We start from the raw sequence: 20,040 nt of genomic DNA, 5'->3' as shown, positions 1-20,040 counted from the left end.
ACACCAAATAAAAAAGGAAAAGAGCAACCCAGAATTCAAGTATAGCTAAAATTCAGTGTGATGGGGATGGGGCCAGGGGGTCATAGGATACAGGCATATTCGAGTGGCCTAAAATGCTAATTTTTTAAAGGGAACATGCACACAATTTATAAGGCAAGAAAGGGAAAAAATAAATATAGGAAAAAAGCACCAATTGAAAATTTTAAAGTAGGGTATTAGAAGTCCAAATATATCAACCATTACAATAATCCATAAATGGACCAAACCTACCAGTTAAAAGACAGACATTGTCAGACCTGATTTTTAAAAATAAAATATATGTAATTTATAAGAGAAACACTTAGGCTTCACACATCAGGATTTGGAAAGATTGAAAGTTAAAAAAAAAAAAAAAGATTTTTTTTAAAAACTGTCAGGCAAACATCACCCAGAAGAAAAACTGCTGTAGCTATTTAATATCTGAAAACAATAGTCTTTAAGATAAAGAGCATCATTCACAGTAGAGAGGATTACAACAGAGTGACAAAAAGTTCAATTCATCATGAAGATTGCAAATTTGAAATATTTATCCATCTAATAAAACAACCTAAAAATGTGCAAACCAAAAATTGATTGAATTTACCAGAAGAAACTGACAAACCCTGTTTCTTAGAAACTGGCCCTCGGCTTAGCGAACGCACATTACCTTCCTTCTTTAGCCGCAGACACTGTACAGCCGGCAACAGACAATGGTTCATTGTCATCAACTCTGCCTCTTCCCACTTGGCCGTGGCGAGGTTGTGGGGACTAGTTCTGCCTTTCCTCTGCGATGCTGGAGTTAGGGCCCTCGAGCCTTTGGGGATCCCAGTGACTTGGATTGTAGCCCAGCCTCTGCAGTGTCTGAACTTGGGCAAGTCCTTTGACCTCTTTTCCAGTGGGTGTTTCCTGCTGGTGGCAGTGGTGTGCCCCGGGTATGGCATTCCCACCTCAGCCCCTGCCCTGAGAACTCAACCATCTCCTCTACTTCACAGGTGGACAATAGCAGCATAGCCTGGTCTCTTGGCTACATGCTCACCCTGACCAACCAGATCCCAGCTGAAATCTCCCTGATCCGCCTGCCCATGAAGCCACCTACCTTTATGAGCGTCCTCGCCTTCTTCACGGGAGTGGCCTTGCTGTGCCTGGCATTCCTGGTGTACCTGTATGCGTTGTCTAGGAATCAGAGGCGCTCCCAGCATGCCTTGGACCATGCAGTGGATTCCGAGTGAGCCGAGTGAGCAGCTGCAGGAGCTCGAGGGCTGCCCAGGTCCAGCCTGGGTGACACCAGACAATGCGAGTGAAATGCCCACCTGCGGGAAACACAACCACAGTCAAATACTTAGGTCGTGCGCCCCTCAGATACGAAGTATGCCAAAGCACCTCTTGGGGAGCCCCTCAACTGTTCCTTGCACACTGCTCCTCAGAGATCCCACCACCCAATGCTGACCCCTGGGGAACAGGAGAGACAGGCCCTCAAGGCCGACTCTTTATTCCAGGGCCCCAGAGGAAGAGGAAGCAGAGATTATGACAGTTCCATGTTGAAGAATTGACCTCAGGGCACATTTTGCATCCTGTCCTCCCTTAGAAACGCCCTATTCCTCCTGGCAGATTCCCACTAAGCATTTGACCCGATCAGCTATCTCATCGTATGGCTTCCGCCCACTGGTCCTTAACTGAGACTGTCCTTTAGCAATCCCATAAACATTGAGCTCCCTCAGGTTGGTAGAATATAGTATCTGGGGGAGAAGACTGCTTTACGCCCAAGGACAGTGGCCACAGCCAGCTTCTGTCGTGCAGGCAGAACCTGAAGGATGGACGCACAGCAAGTCTCCCAGAAAACAGCTGGCCATTCCCCAAGTGGGATTCCCTCCCGCTCAGGGCTCTGGTCATTAGATCGCAGCTGGTGTCTGTATCATTATCCTCACCTCCCCTTCACGTTGCTCCTGTCATCCTATGAAACATTTCCTCCCAGTGAGGGCATGGTGTCCCAGATCTTTTTGCCTTGGCGAGGCTTTTGTTTCGGGCCATCTTTCCAGAAATCGTTAGCGTGGTGTGCACCTTCTCTCCACCATCCCACAGGTATGCTCGATGCTGCCACAAGACGTCCTATTCTATGATTGGCTTACCAGTTCCTTTCCTGGGTGGTAGACCTCCCTGCGTAGCGGCCATAGTTCCTGACTTTGGAGAAAGAAGAGGAAGCTGCAGGGACGTTTAACTCCTAAGCGGGATGGGGGAGGACTCCGCATGTCCGATGGCTACAGGCTACGAATCAACATGATTGCAGGTGGTCGTTTGGTAGCTCAGTGTGGAATAAAGGACTCGGATTTTGTTTTGACTTGCAGGGTGTGTGTTTGTTACCTTGCACATGGTACTCCTCCTCCTAAGGTCCCAAGGTAGTACTGATGAGAAGTTTTAAAAATTGAGAACATTTTCTTAAGAAGACTTGCCTAGTGAATTAAGAAAATGATGCATTAATATCACTTATTTCAGAGAGTTCAAAAGGCTTCCCTTTGGTAAACCTTTGGCTCCTTGAGATACTAGTAGTTGTGTTGACCTTATTTGACAGTCAAAGCTTCCGTGAGGCCACAGCCTGCCATTTAGATATTTCCCCACCCCCACCCCCACCATTTAGATCTTGATTCCCACCCAGAATGGCTGCTCCATCCCAAAATGCACCTTTGCTCACAGTTCTCCCTACCTAGACTGGGTCATCCTCGAATCCATCCAAATAATGCATATTTCTCAAGGCATAATTTTAGCTCTACTTCTTTCACAAAGCTTTTCTTACACACACTATGGCCTGTCTCCTGGATCACCTTTTCAAAACTAATTACATCATAAATTCTTATATCATTATCCGTCTTTGTGTGTGCATATGGCTTGTTTCTAATATAGACAGAAGGTACCCTGGCCAATTTGGGTAGAGTGTGGGCCCGAGGACTGAAGGGTTTTGAGATTTTGAGATCTTGAATAAGGAAAGGGATTCTTAACACACACACAAAAAGACCTTAACCATGAGAATATGTGTGAAAACAAAAGAACTACAAATATGTTCAATATGGATGGATCTTACAAACATAGGGTAAAAAGCAAGTTTAATTCCATTTATGTAAAGCTCAAAAACTGGCAAAATTAAACACAGAAGATCAACTCTAAAGAAAAGCAAGAAAATCATTGCTCTTAAATTTGGGGTGGGGGGGAACAGAGGTTGTGTCTGGAAAGGAATAAACAGATGTCTTAGTCTGCTAGGGCTGCCATAACAATGGATGGCTTAAACAACAGCAATCTAATTTCTCACAGTTCTGGAAGCTGGGAAGCCGAAGATCAAGGTGCCAGCTGATTCAGTTCCTGGTGAGAGCTCTCTGGCTTGTAGACAGCTGCCTTCTCACGGAGTTCTCACAGGGCCTTGTCTCTGTGCTTGTGCAGAAAGAGAGGGTGAGCTCTCTGGTGTCTCTTTCTATAAGGATACTAATCCCATCATGACAGTGGGCACCCCCTCATGACCTCATCTAACCCTAATCACCTCCCAAAAGTCCCATATCCAAATACCATCCCATTGGGGGTTGGGACTTCTAACATGAATATCGGGGGCACACAAAAATTCAGTCTATAGTAACAGAACTTTTGGGGTGATGGTGATTGATATTCTATAACTAGGTAGTAGTTACAGGTGTTCCCTTTTTTCAACCATGCATGTACTTTCTGTATGTCCTATAGGACATTTAAAAGAGAAAATTATAGGCCTGGGTTAACTCAAGAATTTGCTACCTCTATGATCTTCATAAAGTCTTTCAATCTCTGGGGCTAATATCTACTAGTACCTCATGGGATTGTTGAGAAAAGTAAAATGTAGCATTTAGCCAGTGTCTGGCAGGGAGTACAGGCAATGAATAAGAGTTTTAAAAAGTATTTCATTCATTCATTCATTCATCATACATTTGCCAAAAGTCTACTCTAAGCTAAGTAAGGACTCCTGAAACACATGAGACACGAAGGCCCTCTGCTGGAGCCATGGAGAAAATCTTTCCCAGGCTGGGTCCTTTTTGTTTCTACCTCACTAACGATGCTGAAAGAAATCATCAGTTCAAAAATATTTTTAATATTATAAAATACTGAGACAATCGGAAATCTGAACATTTGATATCAAGCATTCCCGATAATTTTTGTTTACCTTCACAACAACACCTAGAATAATGAATAACTGAAGATTGTAGCCTAGCACAATGACACATAAAATTGACCATCACATCTATGAATTGATTCAAAATGATTTGTAAAAGAGGATGTGGATGGGACAGGACTAGCCAATCCTCCCAATGATTGGACGAGTCAGTTGGGTGTAGCCGGCCTATCAGAGTTCTGCTTATGCTTGGTCTGGTCTGATACTTTGGTTTCTGATGTAAGTAGCTGCTAATGATTATCTTGCTCATTTCGCTTACTTAGAGTTACCTTGCCATTATCAGAGAAATCCGAAAACAGCCTGGGGCTGCTTGGGAAGGGATCTCCAGATGCTTCTTCAAGGAGAGCTGTAGAGTGAGGAGCACATTCCAGGAAAAGGGACACCAAGTATATGAAAAGCCGTGAGACCTGTAGCTATTGCAGAATGGTTGTGCAGGGCCTCGAATGCCAGGCTGGGTAGTTTGGACTTGATTCTGTAGAACAGAGAATGAAAATGAACATTTGGAGGACTTTAAATAGAGTTGACTTAATCAGATGATGAACTTTAGAAAAATAATTTTGTAACTGGAGAATCCGAAAGTGTTTGCCAAAGTGTGTTCAGTGAATCACTGGGGAGTTTTTTTGTTTTTTTTTTAAAATATATATTTTTATTGTTTTCAGAGAAGAAGGGAAGGAGAGAGAGAAATATCAATGAGAAAGAATAATTGATGGACCACCTCCTGCACGCCCCCTACTGGGGATGCAGCCCACAACCTGGGCATGTGCCCTCACAAGGAATCTAACCATGACCTCCTGGTTCATAGGTTGGTGCTCAACCACTGAGCCACACCTGCCAGGTGGGGGAGCTTGTTTTTTAAAATGCTGATTCTTGCCCCTCCTCAGACCAGCAAATCAGAGTCTCTGGTGTTAAAGCCAGAAAACCCCATTTTAAAAGTTGTTTGTGTGTACGTTTTTAAGCTAACCTTTATTTGGGGGAAATAAATGTACCAGCCCTAAAGGTAAAGCTTTGAATTTCCACAAGCTGAACACACTCAGGTAACCAAAGCGCAGAGGAAACTGGCCACCAGCAGCTCAGCAGTCTCCTCTCTTCACCTCCAGCCGCCGCTGCCTACACCGAAGGTAAACACGTTCATTTGCTTCTAACAACCAAAGATTAGTTTGCTTGTTTTGAACTTCATATAATTGAAATCACATGGCATACACCCTATGTGTCTGACTTATTTCACTGTTATGTGTGAATGCGTCCATGTTCCGTGTAGATGCTGCTGACTCCATTATAAAGACTTCCACGATTTATCCATTCTCTTGTTTATGGGCCTTTGGATAGTGTCCAGTTTGGGGCTCTTACCACAACCAGACTGCTATGAATGTTTGCCGGCAGCCGGTCCATCCTTGCTGCTTGACACAGTCGCTGCAGGAAAGAAACATCTGCACAGCATATGTTTCAAGGGACCTGGCATATATAGCATATTGTTCTTAATATGTTTGCTCTCTTTAGCGCCATGTGTTTTAACCAAGGTCACCTCTCCGAGAAAGGTTGTTTCCCCAGGTGGGGATCTTTCCCTGAGGTTAGGGAGGGGATACAACCCCTTAATTAAGTGCCAGGCGGGTAGTTAAGCTACATAATCTTTACTCCCTGGAATGGAGATAAGAAACGCCCTAACCTTTGTAATAGAAATTGACAGGATTAAAATCGGCTGGTATAAATATGGATGTAACAAGACAATAATCATCAGAACCTCATCAGTTCCTAACCAGAGCTCCGACCAGAACTTTGGCTGGAAATCCTGGCTATAGGTCCTGACTAGGCTGCTGATCAACTGAAGGCTGTCTCCGTGTCATTCCTTCATCGCCGACTCCGTCCACACCTTTGGGGACCCCTGGACCCACTGGGATTGGACCCCAGCAAATGTTCTTATTCATCTCTTTTGCTTTGTAAATTATAAAGCAGGATGCCAAGGCCTAAAGACGAAATCATTTGCTACCCACTTGTTGAGCCCCTTAGGAGGCACTGTGCTAAGAAGACGGTCAAGGTCCTGCCCTCATAGAACTTACTTTAGTGGGTACAAAACTACAGCTAAATGGACAGAAAGATGAGTCAAACAATTGTGGTAAGAACTCTGAGGAAAACAAAAAGCTGATCTAGTAAAGGGACAAGGGGACTGACTTTTTTTATGTGGCAATCATGCTGTATGAACAAAGGGAAAGCATTCTTTTTTTTTTATTGTCTAAAGTTTTACATTTGTCTTCTTTTTCCCCAATTGACGCCCCGCGCCCCTCCCCCCCCTCCCTCCCTCCATCCCAAGAGCATTCTTGGCACGGGAGATACCACGTACAAGTCATGGAGAAGGGGAGAGCTTGTCCTATTCAAGACCAGTGTGGCTGAAGCACAATGAAGGGGAACAAGAGGTTGCATGTAGGAGCATACGATGCAGGCCAGAATAAGCAGTTTTGATTTTATTCTAATAGTGTAGAAAGCCATTGAAATGTTTTAAACAGAAAGATGTGATTTTATTTATTGATTTAAAATTTCTTATTGATTTTTGGAGAGGGAGAGGGAGAGAAACATCGATGTGAGAGCAGAACTTAGATGGGCTGCCTTCCTGCACACCCCCTTCCAGGGGTCCAACCGAACTAGCGAATCAAACCAGGGGCAACCCTTCAGTGCACCGGCCGACGCCCACCCACTGAGCCACACTTGCCAGGGCATGATTTGTTTTTTGAAAAGATCCCTCTGACTTCTGAGCAGAGAATAGATTAAATGGATCAATGGAAAAGCAGATCACTTTAGGAGGCGGCTTGGAACAGTCCCAGGAGTATATGCTGGTGTAGATCTTAGAGGAAACGACTGAAATAGATTTGGGAATTGTCAGCAAAGTAATCACCATCTTAATCAAGTCGTGAATAGTAACACTGCTAAGGAGATATCCCGCGTGCGTCCTGATACGATGCCATCAAGGGCTCAGCATTTCTACCAAAAAGGCATAAGCTGAGTGCAATCGTGAGGAAAACCACAACAATTCCCTATCGAGAGACATTCCACAAAACAATTAGCCTGTATTTTAAAATGCCAAAATGTCAGTATTACCAAAGATAAAAGGTTAGGAACAGTTACCGATTAAAAAAACAAAACAGAAAAACTAGACATGGTAACTAAACACAACTTGTTTAGATTCTGGACCAGGAAAAAAAAATATATATATATACTGCATTTACTCTAACTGTAAGTGGGGCAATTGATAACATTTAAATAGGACTGCAAATTAAAGGACTATTCGTATTATTTTCTTGATTTTGATCATTTTATTATGTAAGATATGTCTTTGTTTTTAGGAAATAACACATTTAATCGTGTAGCGATAAAGAAACATCATGGCTGCAATTCTCTCTCAAATCGTTCAGAGAACGCAAACATAAAATGTCAACATTTAGCATTTATGGGAATTACCTCTATTAGCTTTGCGACGTTTCTGTAAGTCTGAATTACTCTAAAATAAAACGTTAACAAAATTACTGGAGTCACTCAGGGACAGAAAAAACATATCTAGCACTAAACCATGAGTAACCACGTTTAGACAAAAATCGGGAGAAGGGTGAGCAGTGGAAAGAAAGACGGAAGAATGTTAAAAAAGAGCCAAGTGGAATGTGGACAAAGCTACACGGGAGTCAAAGCCTCTGTGCTCTTCACTCTAAACTGCTAAGCGATGACCTTCCCTCCCGCCACTCAGCGCCGGACCACCGAGGGCGAGCTCATTGCGGGCTTCAGCGAAAAATCGCCCAGGCTCCGCCGGCTCCGCCATGTTTTCCCAGTGAGCATGCGCGCGAGTACGCACGCACGCACGCACGCACCAGCTCTAACCAATCAGCGCCCACGTCGGCGTTCCGTTCAGCGCAGGGGCGGGGCGACTTTCTGCACATGCGCACGGTTGGGTGGGCCTCGTTCCTTCTCGCCGAGCGCCGCCAACATGGTGAGTATCACTGCTGCGGGCTCCGGGGTCTAGGCCGCCCCGCAGCTGCACCACCGCTTGGGCGGGGGCGGGAATGGCGCCCAGCGGGCCTTACGTAGCGCAAGGTGAGGGTTCCCGGGCGAATGGAGCACGTAGTTTGCGGGCTTCCCGGACCCGCGGTCGATGAGCGCGTGGAGGGCCCGGCAGGCCCGGCGCGCCTGGGCTTACGCGTGCGCGCAGCCGCCGCCGAAGCTGGAGGGCCAGCGGCCTGGCGGGGCTGGGACTGGCGGACCGGGCCGTGGCAGCCGGCGAGACCCCGGCTTTTGCCGCCGTTCCCGCCTCTGCGAGTTTGTTATCCAGGTCGACCCGTGGCACTTGGCGGGGTGTTTCCCTCTACGGTCTTTTTCGCTGCACTGAGCCTCTTTGCCTGTAAACTGCAGGACCTTGTAAATGTGCAGAGATTTTAATGAGTTTCGCTTTCCTCCCCCCCCGGCCCATTTTAGGTGTTCAGGCGCTTCGTGGAGGTTGGCCGGGTGGCCTACGTCTCCTTCGGGCCTCATGCCGGGAAGCTGGTCGCGATCGTAGATGTTATCGATCAGAACAGGGTAAGTGTAAGGAAAGAGTCACAACTTCCCGCGGCAGTGGGTGGTGCTCTGTAATGACCCCGGAGGAAGGAGGGCTGTGGGTGGGCGATGGCGGTATTTTAGTTTGGGGAAAGCAGGCAGGGCGCTGTAGGCGTTTTCAGGCACAGCTTTGAGTGGGCCAGTGCCACCGGGTTTGTGTATTGCCTCTGCCGCTTACACTAGCCAGCACCTTGAACTATGGCTAAAACATTGGTGAGGGTTAAATGAGTTACTATATATGTATAAAGGGAGTTTAGAACAAGCCAGGCATGTAGTATTGAGAACCACAAACTTAAGGGATTGACCAGAGGCTGTGAATGAACATTAAGTTGTTTGTTGGGAATGTAAGGATTGAAGACATATAATTGTCAAGTAAATTATATGTAGTTAGGTAACAGACTGAACTGCTAATAATAATTAATCGTTTTTTTTAAAAAAAAAAAGCATTTAAATAGTAGGGCTTGGATTTTGAAAGGACATGTTATATGCAGACTATCCTGTTGAATGCGGTTAGGTTTTGCACTGAGGTCTTGATCTTATGTATTCTAGGCTTTGGTTGATGGACCTTGCACTCGAGTAAGGAGACAGGCTATGCCTTTCAAATGCATGCAGCTCACTGACTTCATCCTTAAGTTCCCACACAGGTAAAACCCACCTCCCAGCTTTGCTTATGCTAGAGCAGCGGTGGCCAACCTTTCAGACCTCATGGGCCACCATTGGTCCGTGGACCACTGGTTGGTGACCACTGTGCTAGAGAACATTTTCTTGGTTTACTTGAAAAAAAGTTTTTGTTATTTTACTAGTTTTCCCTTGAGAATATAGTGAACAGTTTTGAAGAATGGAAGCAATTCAGAAGAAGAATTTCCAGTGTAGTGGGCGGGCCTTGTTTCCCTTTAAATGTGCTGTGATCTTTTCGTTCTCTGGCTTTGCCTGTGTGCATGTTTGCCAACCTCTTTTGTTTGTACCTCTCAGGATTTACAGCAAAGACCTTTTTTTTTTTTTTTTAAGGAATTCTGGTTTCCTGTTTATATTTTAATCACTTTTAGCTCCAAAACAAAAATACGAGTTCTTGTCTCTTCCAATACTCGTTATCCGTAGTTGAATGTTTCCTATGTGTCAGAAGTATTTAACAGCCCTAGCTCGTTTTGCTCAGTGGTAAGAGTGTCGGCCTGCTGATGGAAGGGTCTGGGTTCAATTCCCAGTCAAGTGTATGGACCTGAGTTGCATGCTCGACCCCTGGCCCCAGTAGGGGCAAGTACGGGAGGTAACCACATCAGTGTTTCTCTACTGCCACCCCTCCCCTCCAGTCTCTCTTTTAAAAAAATCAATGGCAAAAATATCCTCGGGTGAGGATTTTTTTAAAAAGTAACATGCATCATTTTGTGACAGTTACTTAAAAGGAATTGAGAAAATCATTCTTTCTTGACATGCTTGATGTATACTATGGACGTTAACTGCTGTGTTGCTGTACAGTTATCTCAACTGCACTGACAGTTGTAGTGGGACACCCACTGTAACTAATAGTTTACTTTTGAAGTGTACTGGGTTTTACTGGGTTTATTGTGTGTTTGAGATTATAAGACATCCAAAGATGTGGTGTGCCGGGTGACATTTGTTCTCTAAAGACAACTAGAGCTAGAAGTACAACAAATGGGAAGGGTGCTTTCGGGATTATTTTGCGTATGTTTTTTTAACCTGAGAGGGGGTATCAGTTCTGCTTTTCAGAGGATGAAAAGCTGCCCTTGGGTTTGTGTTGCTTCAAAGCTGATTTCTTCATCTCTAGTCTTGGTTCTTTCTAGTGCCCGCCAGAAGTATGTTCGACAAGCCTGGGAGAAGGCAGATATCAATACAAAATGGGCAGCCACAAGATGGGCCAAGAAGATTGAAGCCAGAGAAAAGGTAATAACTTAGTCATTTGAATTCTGACCTTTTTTGGAGGGTTGGAAGGTGGTATAAGAGAGTTTTGTGTTTTGTTTTTTATAGAAAGCCAAGATGACAGATTTTGATCGATACAAAGTAATGAAGGCAAAGAAAATGGTAAGTTTTTAAAATTAGTACAGGATTATGTTTTAACCCTAAACTTATTTATATGGTAATTCTGTTTGCCCATGCTTAGTAGAGCAAAGTTGATTATATGAGGGTCTTAACATTAGGGTTTTCTCTTAAACATATATACATATATGACAATAGTTCCTGTATGCATGTTGTAAATATACTTACATTGGCATTTTTCAGAGGAACCGAATAATCAAGCTTGAAGTTAAGAAGCTCCAAAAGGCAGCTCTCCTGAAAGCTTCTCCCAAAAAAGCACCTGCTGCTAAAGGTGCCGCTGCAGCTGCAGCAGCTGCTGCAAAGGTTCCAGCAAAAAAGGTCACCGCTGCAGGCAAGAAGGCTCCAGGCCAGAAGGTTCCCGCCCAGAAACCTGCAGGCCAGAAGGCAGCGCCTCCAAAAGCTCAAAAGGGTCCGAAAGCCCCAGCCCAGAAAGCACCTGCTGCTCCCAAGGCATCTGGCAAGAAAGCATGAGAACACGAGGGGCTACTATAAACGTATAATAAAGGTTCTTTTTAACACACTGGCCCATCTGCTTGCTGTGGGTGAACGTCTGCTGCGGGGCAGGGATTGCGAAGGATATTGATAGTAGGAAGGTTGATGTCATTGTTAGAAAATCAGTTCCTTTGTCTCATTCTGCCTGCTTTCAGGTAGTTTAAAGCCATCACACTAAGTGGATAACTAGTTAATGTTCTCATGGGAAATGATGATTAGAACATCAGGTGATTTTTTTTTCTTGTACAAATATATTTTCCATACAAACACACAAAATTCTAGCAGCTTTGGATGCGTGAGGGTTTAATAAGATATATTCTAAGTTCGGTTGCCTATCATTTCTAATCAAAAGCTGATTTCCTAAACCTGACTGGGAAATGGACAAAATCATTTTGGCTTGGTATTAATAGTCAAGTGATAATAGTGTAATAGCTTCTGTGGTAAAGGAAATGCAGTCAGTTTTGGGGTACCTGGCCTGTGAGGGTTCAGGAGTTGTCTAGAGAATTAAAATTATACCCCCTTTTTTTGTGTGTGCCACAGAATTTAGTCATTTATGTGTGCCATGAGATGAAAAAAGTTGAAAATCACTGGTCTAAACCAACTAAGTGGTGGTAGTGCCACTTAGGCCTAAGTAAGCCATCTTACTGGTTTCTTGGTTTTACTGCCTTTGGGTTCATTTTCTGGTTTTCAGTTACTGCATCCTCTAGTGTTTCTTCCACTTAGGCTTCATGAGTGATAGACTTGGCTTACTTGTCTGTATTATTTTTGTCCTTATATGAACTATTTCTTACAGCATTTCTCATAGTAAATGTATGGGTTTTATACTCCACAGCAACCAGTGCAATTCTGACACTTGACTACCAAGAGGTGTAGAGGTCTGCTCCCACTTCAGATGCAATCACAAGTCCCAGGCCTTCTGAGTAACCAGCTATAAATTGGACTGCCTTCTGAGGCTTGATAATTGACAGGGACAGCTCATCATAGAACTCCTTCCTGTTAACAGTTTATTAGAAAGGTTAAAACTTAACAGCTCTTCCCACTTCCAAGGCTCCCGCTGCGGGCGGGCTGGCGCAGCCACAGCACCCAGGCAGCTCTGGCACACGGAGCAATGATCCCCTCGCTGCCTGGCAGAGCAGCCCGTAGTGGCAAACGCCAGAGAACGCTGGGTAAATCACAGGATTGTAACTTGTATGGCTCGAGGTCCCCGGAGGGTGGCCCTGCAGGACCCGAGCCTGGGGCCGGCAACTTTCTGCGAAAGTAGGGACAGTGGTCTCTGCGGCTGGGATAGGGAACCATAGAGGCGAGCGGCTTCCCAGCTTTCTAGAGAGGAAGCGGTGCACGCACTTCCGGCTGGGCCGGCCGCGCTTCCCTAGAGGACCGAGGTCTCGTTCCCACGCTTCCCCTGCTCCTGCGCCTGCGCCGCTCGGGTTAGCCGTCGGGGCAAGTTGGGGCTCGCCTCCCGGGCTGGCGAACAGGTTTGTTTCCAGCTCTGCCTTTGGGGTGAGGAGGTGGCGGGAGGAATGGGGCCCGAGGCGAAGAGAGCACAGTCGCAGGGTGCGAGGCAGCATGAATTTTACCCGCGCCTCCTTATTTCTCCTCAGTCTCACCTCTAGAACCTCGAGGGCGGCATGGTCCAGGCCACGTGGCACCGGGTGAGCCAGCATCCTCTCAGCCTCTGTGGATCCCCATCCTTCCGATGTGTCAATGTCAGAAGCGTTCAGACCTGTTAGGAGTTTACTCAAGCCAAACTGATAATTGACAGGAAGCAGAACCTCAACAGATTGAGAAAATGCTCTGGAAAATGGTAGTTTTGCATCTTATTTTATACATTACAGCCAAAAGAGAAGGCTTATGTGGGCTAATTGAAATCCATGGGTGATAGATTAGTGAGGCAGCAGAAAGCAAGGGGTGTGTGTGGGGGGGTGGGCGGGGGGTGGGGCGGATTGGATAAAAAGTAAAGTGATAGACACTTCTTTTACGTAGGTGGGTACAAGTTAAGGTCTACGTTTAACATGATAACTATGAGGGGATCTGTTGTCTCTACTGGTGTCCGCTCTTTGAGGACTCCAGAAAAAGAGCAATTACTTTGTTATTGCAAAGGCATGTTTTTCTGGTGTGTTATCTTAGATGCAAAAAGACCAGAGACAGCCTTAATTAAGGTGAGGATTGACCTTTGTTAGGGAAAAATGCCTTAGGCATGACTATGCCATACACTGCTTTTAGTTCAAAAGTCTTAATTTAAAACCATCCCTATGCGGTTACTTGAGTTTGAAAGGCTGCCACGCAGGCCTCCCCTGAGCTTGTCAGGTTTAGTATTTGGTCCCTTTTTGTCCACAGATGTCAGGAGAGTAGGTGTCAGCTCTGCATCCAGACCTTGAGTTGTCTGGGCCAATGGCTTCCATTTTGAATCTGTCACAATTGGAGAGATGAGAATGCCCAAAGTAAGATAATTGCAATGGGAAAAAAGTGAGTATGGAGGGATTGACTGGGATAGATTTGGCATTGAGGCTGAAAAGTAGAAATTAACTGAAAAGTGGAAATTGCAACACTGCATACAGTGAAGACCCCTTTCACCCCATCCACAAGATTGTTATCCTTGGATAACACAATTCTAATAATTATTTTGTAGATCCCATTGGATTTTCTACATAGACATGCCATCTATGAATAAAGAGTTTTATTTTTTTCTTTCAAGTCTGGATGCCTTTATTTTTCTTGCCTATTTGCACTGGCTAGAACCTCCAGTTCAGTATTGAGAAGAAGTGGTGAGAGCAGCTGTCATTATTGCTGCTCTTTTTGCCTTTGTCTTTTTTCTCTCTGTTTCATTTGGTATTGCTATGCTTTACATGCACTTCTCCCTTCCCCGCCCCAACCCGTGCAATTTCTGATTTGCCGTTAATTTTCATCTCGGACATTGGAGTTTTCGTATCTAGAAGTTTGATTTGGATTTTTTAAAGAAATATATTTTGTATCTATTTAATTTTTAAACATATGGTATACATTTATAATAACTACTAGAGGCCTAGTGCACGAAATTCGTACACGGGAGGGGGGGGGCTCCCTCAGTCTGGCCTGTGCCGTCTCACTCTCACAGTCCAGGACCCCTCGGGGGATGTCCACCTGCCGGCTTAATCCCAATACCTGGGGATCGAGCCTAAGCTGGCAGTCAGACATCCCTCTTGCAGTCTGGGAACCCTCGCTCCTTACTGCCTGCCTGCAGCGGAGGCGGGAGAGGCTCGCACCACCACTGCTGTGCTCACCAGCTTCTGGCTTAGTGGCGCTCCCCCTGTGGGAGCACACTGACCACCAGGGGGCAGCTTCTGCATTGAGCGTCTGCCCCCTGGTGGCAGTGTGCATCATAGCGACCAGTCTTTCCACTGGTCCTTCTGCTGTTTGGTCAATTTGCATATTAGGGGTTTATTATATAGGATTTTAATGTTCTCTGTTAGTGAATGCCAGGCATTGTTCCCTTCAGTCCTTTCAAAGGATCCTTTCCCTGGCTTTGGGTCATTTACTTACAGCCATGCCTTGATCAGTACTCTGTTAAATTTTCTAGGGGAACTGTCTGCAGGTGACTTGTATTCTTTTCCTGTTCAGCTCTTTCCTCTCTGCTTTTCTGTCCTATAAATTCCAGCTGTCTTGGTCCCCTCAGACTCTATCACGATCTGCCAGTATCTGTCTCAGTTTGCCCTCCCTGCATTATAGCCTGGAAACTTCCAGCGTAGTAAGCTTGGGGAATCATGGGGCTCACCTCTTTGTTTCCCATGTCTCAGGAGTGGTCTTTCATTGCTTGATAACCAGTATCTTAAAAACTGTTGGTTTATGTAATTTTGTTCAGGCTGGAGGCTAATCGGATCATTGAATCCCTGTAGATGAGAAATGGAAGTTTTCCCTTAGCATTTTGAAAACCATTTCCCTTACTTTTGCCATGTAGTGACTCTCCAGTCTTCATGTGTGTGTTGTTTTTCCTTCTCCAAAGCCTTTAGGATCCTTTTCATGTTCTCATTTTCCTGAGACTTCTCAATGCAGTGCCTTTGTATAGATGTTTTTCATTCATTGTCCTAAATACTTTGTGGGCCCTCCCTCCTCCCTGGTGCTTTTAAACAGAGAGAATATTTTACCAAAATATCCTGAGCTCATCCTTGGTCCTGTGGTGTGAATTGATCTCCTTTTGGTTTGCTTCCCCCTCTGCTAGCAGTTAAGATTCAGCTTTCTCTGCTTTTCTAACTTAGATACCACCCATCCTTTATTTTCTGCCTTCTAACATTTTGTTAACACCTCCTCGTGGGCCATGATGTTACTATCACTTTAGTGGGATCGAGGAGGGAGTGGAGATCAGTACAAAAGTGCTGTGTGTGGGCTGTGTTTATTCAGATGTTCCTGTGCACGTGCACACAAGGCCCAGGTAGAGGGAAGGAGCCAGAGGGACTGACAGGTACACAGAGCAGGGCATGGCAGAGTCAGCGCAGAGATCCACAGGGGATGACCACAGGGGGTGCAGTGAGGAGGGCACTGCTGGCTGAGGGCTGGCCCCTGTGGTGGGGGAGGGTGCTGGCTAGCTGTCCTTGACTATACCACCTGACCCAGTGGGCCTCTGCCCCTGTACTTAGGCTCCACTGCCCTCATCCAGGCTTGAGCCGGAACCTGTTGTTTCAGGAGCCGGTGAGCTTTGAGGACGTGGCCGTGTACTTCACTCAGAATGAATGGGACATCCTGGACCCTGTGCAGAGGGCCCTCTACAGGGAGGTGATGCTGGAGAACTATGCAAATGTGGCTTTCGTGGGTAAGACATTTATTCTCCCTGTATTGTCTGCCTCTACCTTTTGAGCATCCTGTCCTCTTTCTTCCTTAGACTTTGTGGGTCTCTAAACACCCTCATGGGCAGTTGCTCTAAAGGCTGAGCTCCCCAGAAGCTATTGGGTGGGGAGAGCCCTGGGTTCTCAGGTTTTGAAGTCGGCTGACCCTCCAGCCCTGGGAGGGGCTCTGCCTTATGCACGGTGGGAAATGAAGGTTTCTTGGGAGCTCAGCAGAGCCCCTTTGTGTCCCTGTCCTCCAATGAGTGAGGGATGATTCCAGGACTCTCCCCCTTCTTCTCCCGTCTCGGCGGTCTTCCTCTCACCGAGGGTCTCTGTTCATCACTTCGCTCTGTCTGCCCTTTTATCCATCCCGGTCACTTGGGGGAAAGCTCTTGGTCTTTTGCCCTAGTTAACAGTCTTTTCTGTCTCCCCGTCTTGATGCTCTTTATGGGAATGCTGCCTGGCCTCACCTGCTTCTCCCCCCCGGAGTCTTCATTCTAGGGGGCTCTGCTGGGTGGTGATCTTTGGTGCCCTTTTCTGCACAGACTGGAAAATAGCCACACGCTCGGCAATTTAGATCCACCTGCTCCTGTTTCCCCTGCAGCACAAGTCTTCTGTTTGCAACATCAGGGGCTGATGGCTGTGTTTTCTTTTTGTGATTCCAGGGGGTGAGACCAGAATTGAGAAGGAAAAATCCACTCCAAAGGAACACGTTGCCAAAGAACCAGAGTCCCGCAGACTGACACTGGCAGGGCTGCCAGGGAATGTTCCCCAGGACCTTGATCTTGGGAGCAGCCCAGGGCAGCAGCACAGCCACTGGCTAGTTACGAAGGCAGAGTCAGAGAGGAGAAATTTCACTGGTGGGTCATTCCAGTATCATGAGGCCCAGGCTATTGAGAGTGGGGAGAAGTGTGAGAAATTAGCAAAAAACATTAGCGTCAACACACAACTCACTGCGAATCAGCCAGTCCCTGGTGGTCAGATACCTTATGAATGTAGAAAATGTCACAGATACTTCAGTCGAATGGCCGACTTCCACCGACATCAGAGATGTCACACTGGTGAAAAGTCTTTTGAATGCAAAGAATGTGGGAAAGACTGCAGATGTAACTCATATAACGCACTACCTACTCGGCACCAGGTAGTTCACACTGGAAAGAAACAATTTAAATGTAAAGAGTATGGGAAAGGCGTAAGTTCAGACACAGCCTTGATTCAGCACGAGAGAATCCACACTGGAGAGAAGCCCTATGAGTGTGAGGAGAGCGGCAAGGCCTTCAGTAGCAGCTCCGTCTTCCTCCAGCGCCAGAGGTTCCACACGGGGAAGAGACTCTATGAGTGTGAAGAGTGTGGGAAGCAGTTGAGCTCCAACACAGCCTTGACTCAGCATCAGCGCATTCACACCGGGGAGAAACCTTTTGAATGTAAGGAGTGTGGGAAGGCATTCGTTCAGAAATTCACCCTGGTTCAGCACGAGCGAGTGCACTCTGGTGAGAGACCTTACGAGTGTAAGGTATGTGGGAAAACCTTTAGCTGGTGTGGAAGATTCTTTCTACATAAGAAACTTCACACGCAGAAGGCATCTGTCCAGAAGGAGGACTAGCCACAGCTGGGCTCACTGCCTTTCCTGGTGTCTCCCGTCTTCATGTTTTTTGTCAGTGTCATCACTGTTCTTCCTGGACTGTGCTCATTCTTTTTTAAAAAAAATCCTCACCCAAGGATATGTGTATTGATTTGAGAGGGAGAAGGAGAGAGAGAGAGAAACAGCGATGTGAAAGAAACAGTGATCGGTTGCCTTCCGTATGTGCCCCAACTGGGATTTAACCCACAACCTAGTTATGTGCCCTGACTGGGAATTGAACCCACGACCTTTTGGTGTATATGACCATGTTCCAACCAACTGAGCCACCTGGCCAGGGCTGTACTGTACTGTGCTAATTCTTAACTGTATGCCTCTGTTCCTACAGCTCTGGGTAACTGGAATGCCCACTTCTCTCCTGTCCCAGTAAGATGTTTAATTCAGACTCTTGGCTTCCCCAAATTCTCTGAGCCCTTGTTTCCCCAACATGAACTTTCTTTACAGTTAGGAAAGACAAAAGAACAAACCTCAAAACTTACAAACATGAAAGGAATGTAAGTTTCTAGACTGGAAGGCTATACTAAGTGCCCAGCAAGACGGATTAGAATACCAGGTTTGAAGAGATCCTAAAAAATATCTAGAGAGAGAAAACAAAAAATCAGGGATAAAAAAAAAATGGCATCCCATTTCTCAGTAGTAACCTTGAAAGTTAGGTGACTACGGTGCATGCCTTCAAAATTCTAAGGGAATATCATTTCGTCCAGAATTAAAGACATTTCAGACCCTTTAAATCTTAAAACTTATATGTCCCATGTATCTCCCTTCAGATGTGCAACATTAAACAAGGGGTAAACCAGAAAGATAAAGATATATGGACACCTATTACAATATGAATATTAGAAGTCTCCCAAACTCACCAACACAGGGACCTTGTCCATTGGAGCTATCTGCATCTAGGACATTCTAAGAGAGTTCAAGTTTTCAGAGACCTACCTCGGGTGCAGCCCACCCACACTACTTATTACTCCGAAGTTACTCTTGACCACTCAATTGCTGTCTGTGCCTTTGCAAAAGTTGGGGTGTGTGTACTCTGAATCAGATGCAAGATGCTATCTGTCTTAAATTTATCCATCTCATTGCTGTTCCAAGTGACCTCACAGCCGGGAACATTTCTTAGCAACTTCATCAAGTTTTTTTTTTTCACTCAGGGAATTAGCTACCACTTTTGCAGACAGCTTGACGGCCCACTGCAGGAAGCAGAGGGTTAAGTTATAGAAACTCGATGCTAATTTCTTTATCTGTAAAATAGGGATGACAATCTACCTCATAGTTCTGTGTTGAGGATTAGCTGCATTAATACATGTAGAGGTGCTTAGCACAGTGACTGGAGCATAATAAACAAAAATGCTATTTATTGGAATGTGATTGATATGTTTTGACTTACGTATATACCAATGAAACAATCACAAGATAATAAATGGCCAGACTTCCCAAATTTTGCTTATGCCCCTGTAATTCTCTCTCCTGGCTCCCCACAGGTAACCACTGATGTGCTTTCTGTCACTTTGCCTTCATTTTCCTTTTCTAGGATTTTATATGGATGTTGTCACACTAGGTACTTTTCTCTGGTCCAGTGTCTTTCACTTGGAATAATTATTTTGCTGTGCACCCATGTTGCATACACCAGTGGTTCATTCCTTTTTATTTCTGAGTAGTATTGCACTATGGATATATCACAGTTTGTCCATTCATCTCTTGATGGCCATGTGGGTTGTTTCTAGTTTCTGGTTGTTACATATAAAACTTCCGTGAACATTTGTGTTCAAGTGTTTGTAAATGTATATGCTTTTATTTATCCTGGTAAATGCCAGGAGTGGAATAGCCAGGTCCTAGATAGGTATATTTAGGTTTTTAAGAATCTTCAGAATTGTTCTACAAAGTTGTGGCATTTACATTCCCCCATTGTATGAGAGTTCCACTCCTAATACATCTTTGCCTACACTTGATATTTCATTTTAACTATTCTGATAAGTGTATAACGCTATCTTATTGAGGTTTTAATTTGCATTTCCCTAATGACTAATGCTATCGTGTATATTGTCATGTCTTACTTACCTTCCATATGTCTTCTTTGGTAAAGTTCATATTTTCTGCCTTTGTTTTAATTGGTTTTTTTTTTTATTGATATGTGAGAGGTCTTTATATACTATTGACACAAGTCCTCTTTCATAGATGTGATTTCCAAATATTTTCTTCCCGCTTGTGGTTTGTCTTTTCATTCTCTTAACAGTAGCTTTTGAAGAGCAGATTTCAATATTGATGAGGTCCAGTTTTTCAGTTCTTTTATGGATTGT

The 20,040-nt window shown here is 45.1% G+C and overlaps 3 protein-coding genes and 1 long non-coding RNA gene across 4 annotated transcripts in view; 3 read left to right on the top strand and 1 right to left on the bottom strand.

Annotated features, from left to right (window-relative positions):
- ENTPD3 (ectonucleoside triphosphate diphosphohydrolase 3) overlaps positions 1-2,353 on the top strand; it is a 32,814-nt gene extending 30,461 nt beyond the window's left edge. The window contains exon 11 of the mRNA XM_070391548.1: positions 1,011-2,353. Within this exon, the coding sequence (XP_070247649.1) occupies positions 1,011-1,247 (237 nt within the window). The 3' untranslated portion in view covers positions 1,248-2,353. The remainder of the gene's footprint in view (positions 1-1,010) is intronic.
- LOC138992684 (uncharacterized) lies at positions 1,938-7,936 on the bottom strand. Its single transcript, XR_011468120.1, has 4 exons — positions 7,646-7,936; positions 4,468-4,670; positions 3,317-3,435; positions 1,938-2,465 (listed from the first exon to the last, which is right to left on the bottom strand). It is a non-coding gene; the product is annotated as an uncharacterized lncRNA (long non-coding RNA).
- Positions 7,937-8,104: 168 nt separating this feature from the next.
- RPL14 (ribosomal protein L14) lies at positions 8,105-11,339 on the top strand. The gene is made up of 6 exons (XM_070391547.1): positions 8,105-8,165; positions 8,648-8,749; positions 9,317-9,411; positions 10,567-10,666; positions 10,751-10,804; positions 11,003-11,339. The coding sequence occupies exons 1-6, from the start codon at positions 8,163-8,165 to the stop codon at positions 11,288-11,290; spliced, it is 642 nt and encodes a 213-aa protein (XP_070247648.1). The 5' UTR covers positions 8,105-8,162; the 3' UTR covers positions 11,291-11,339.
- Positions 11,340-12,939: 1,600 nt separating this feature from the next.
- Positions 12,940-19,834, top strand: ZNF620 (zinc finger protein 620). The gene is given in 5 exon segments (XM_070391446.1): positions 12,940-12,963; positions 15,017-15,035; positions 15,942-16,119; positions 16,208-16,247; positions 16,712-19,834. Coding segments are annotated over 5 exon segments (1,260 nt in total). The 3' UTR covers positions 17,711-19,834.
- The last annotated feature ends 206 nt before the right edge of the window (positions 19,835-20,040 follow it).

Source organism: Myotis yumanensis, unplaced genomic scaffold, assembly GCF_028538775.1.
Source record: "Myotis yumanensis isolate MYYU_CA2020_CCGP unplaced genomic scaffold, mMyoYum1.0.hap1 SCAF_14, whole genome shotgun sequence".
Taxonomy (NCBI): Eukaryota; Metazoa; Chordata; class Mammalia; order Chiroptera; family Vespertilionidae; genus Myotis; species Myotis yumanensis.
This window is presented reverse-complemented; position numbering and strand designations above follow the sequence as displayed.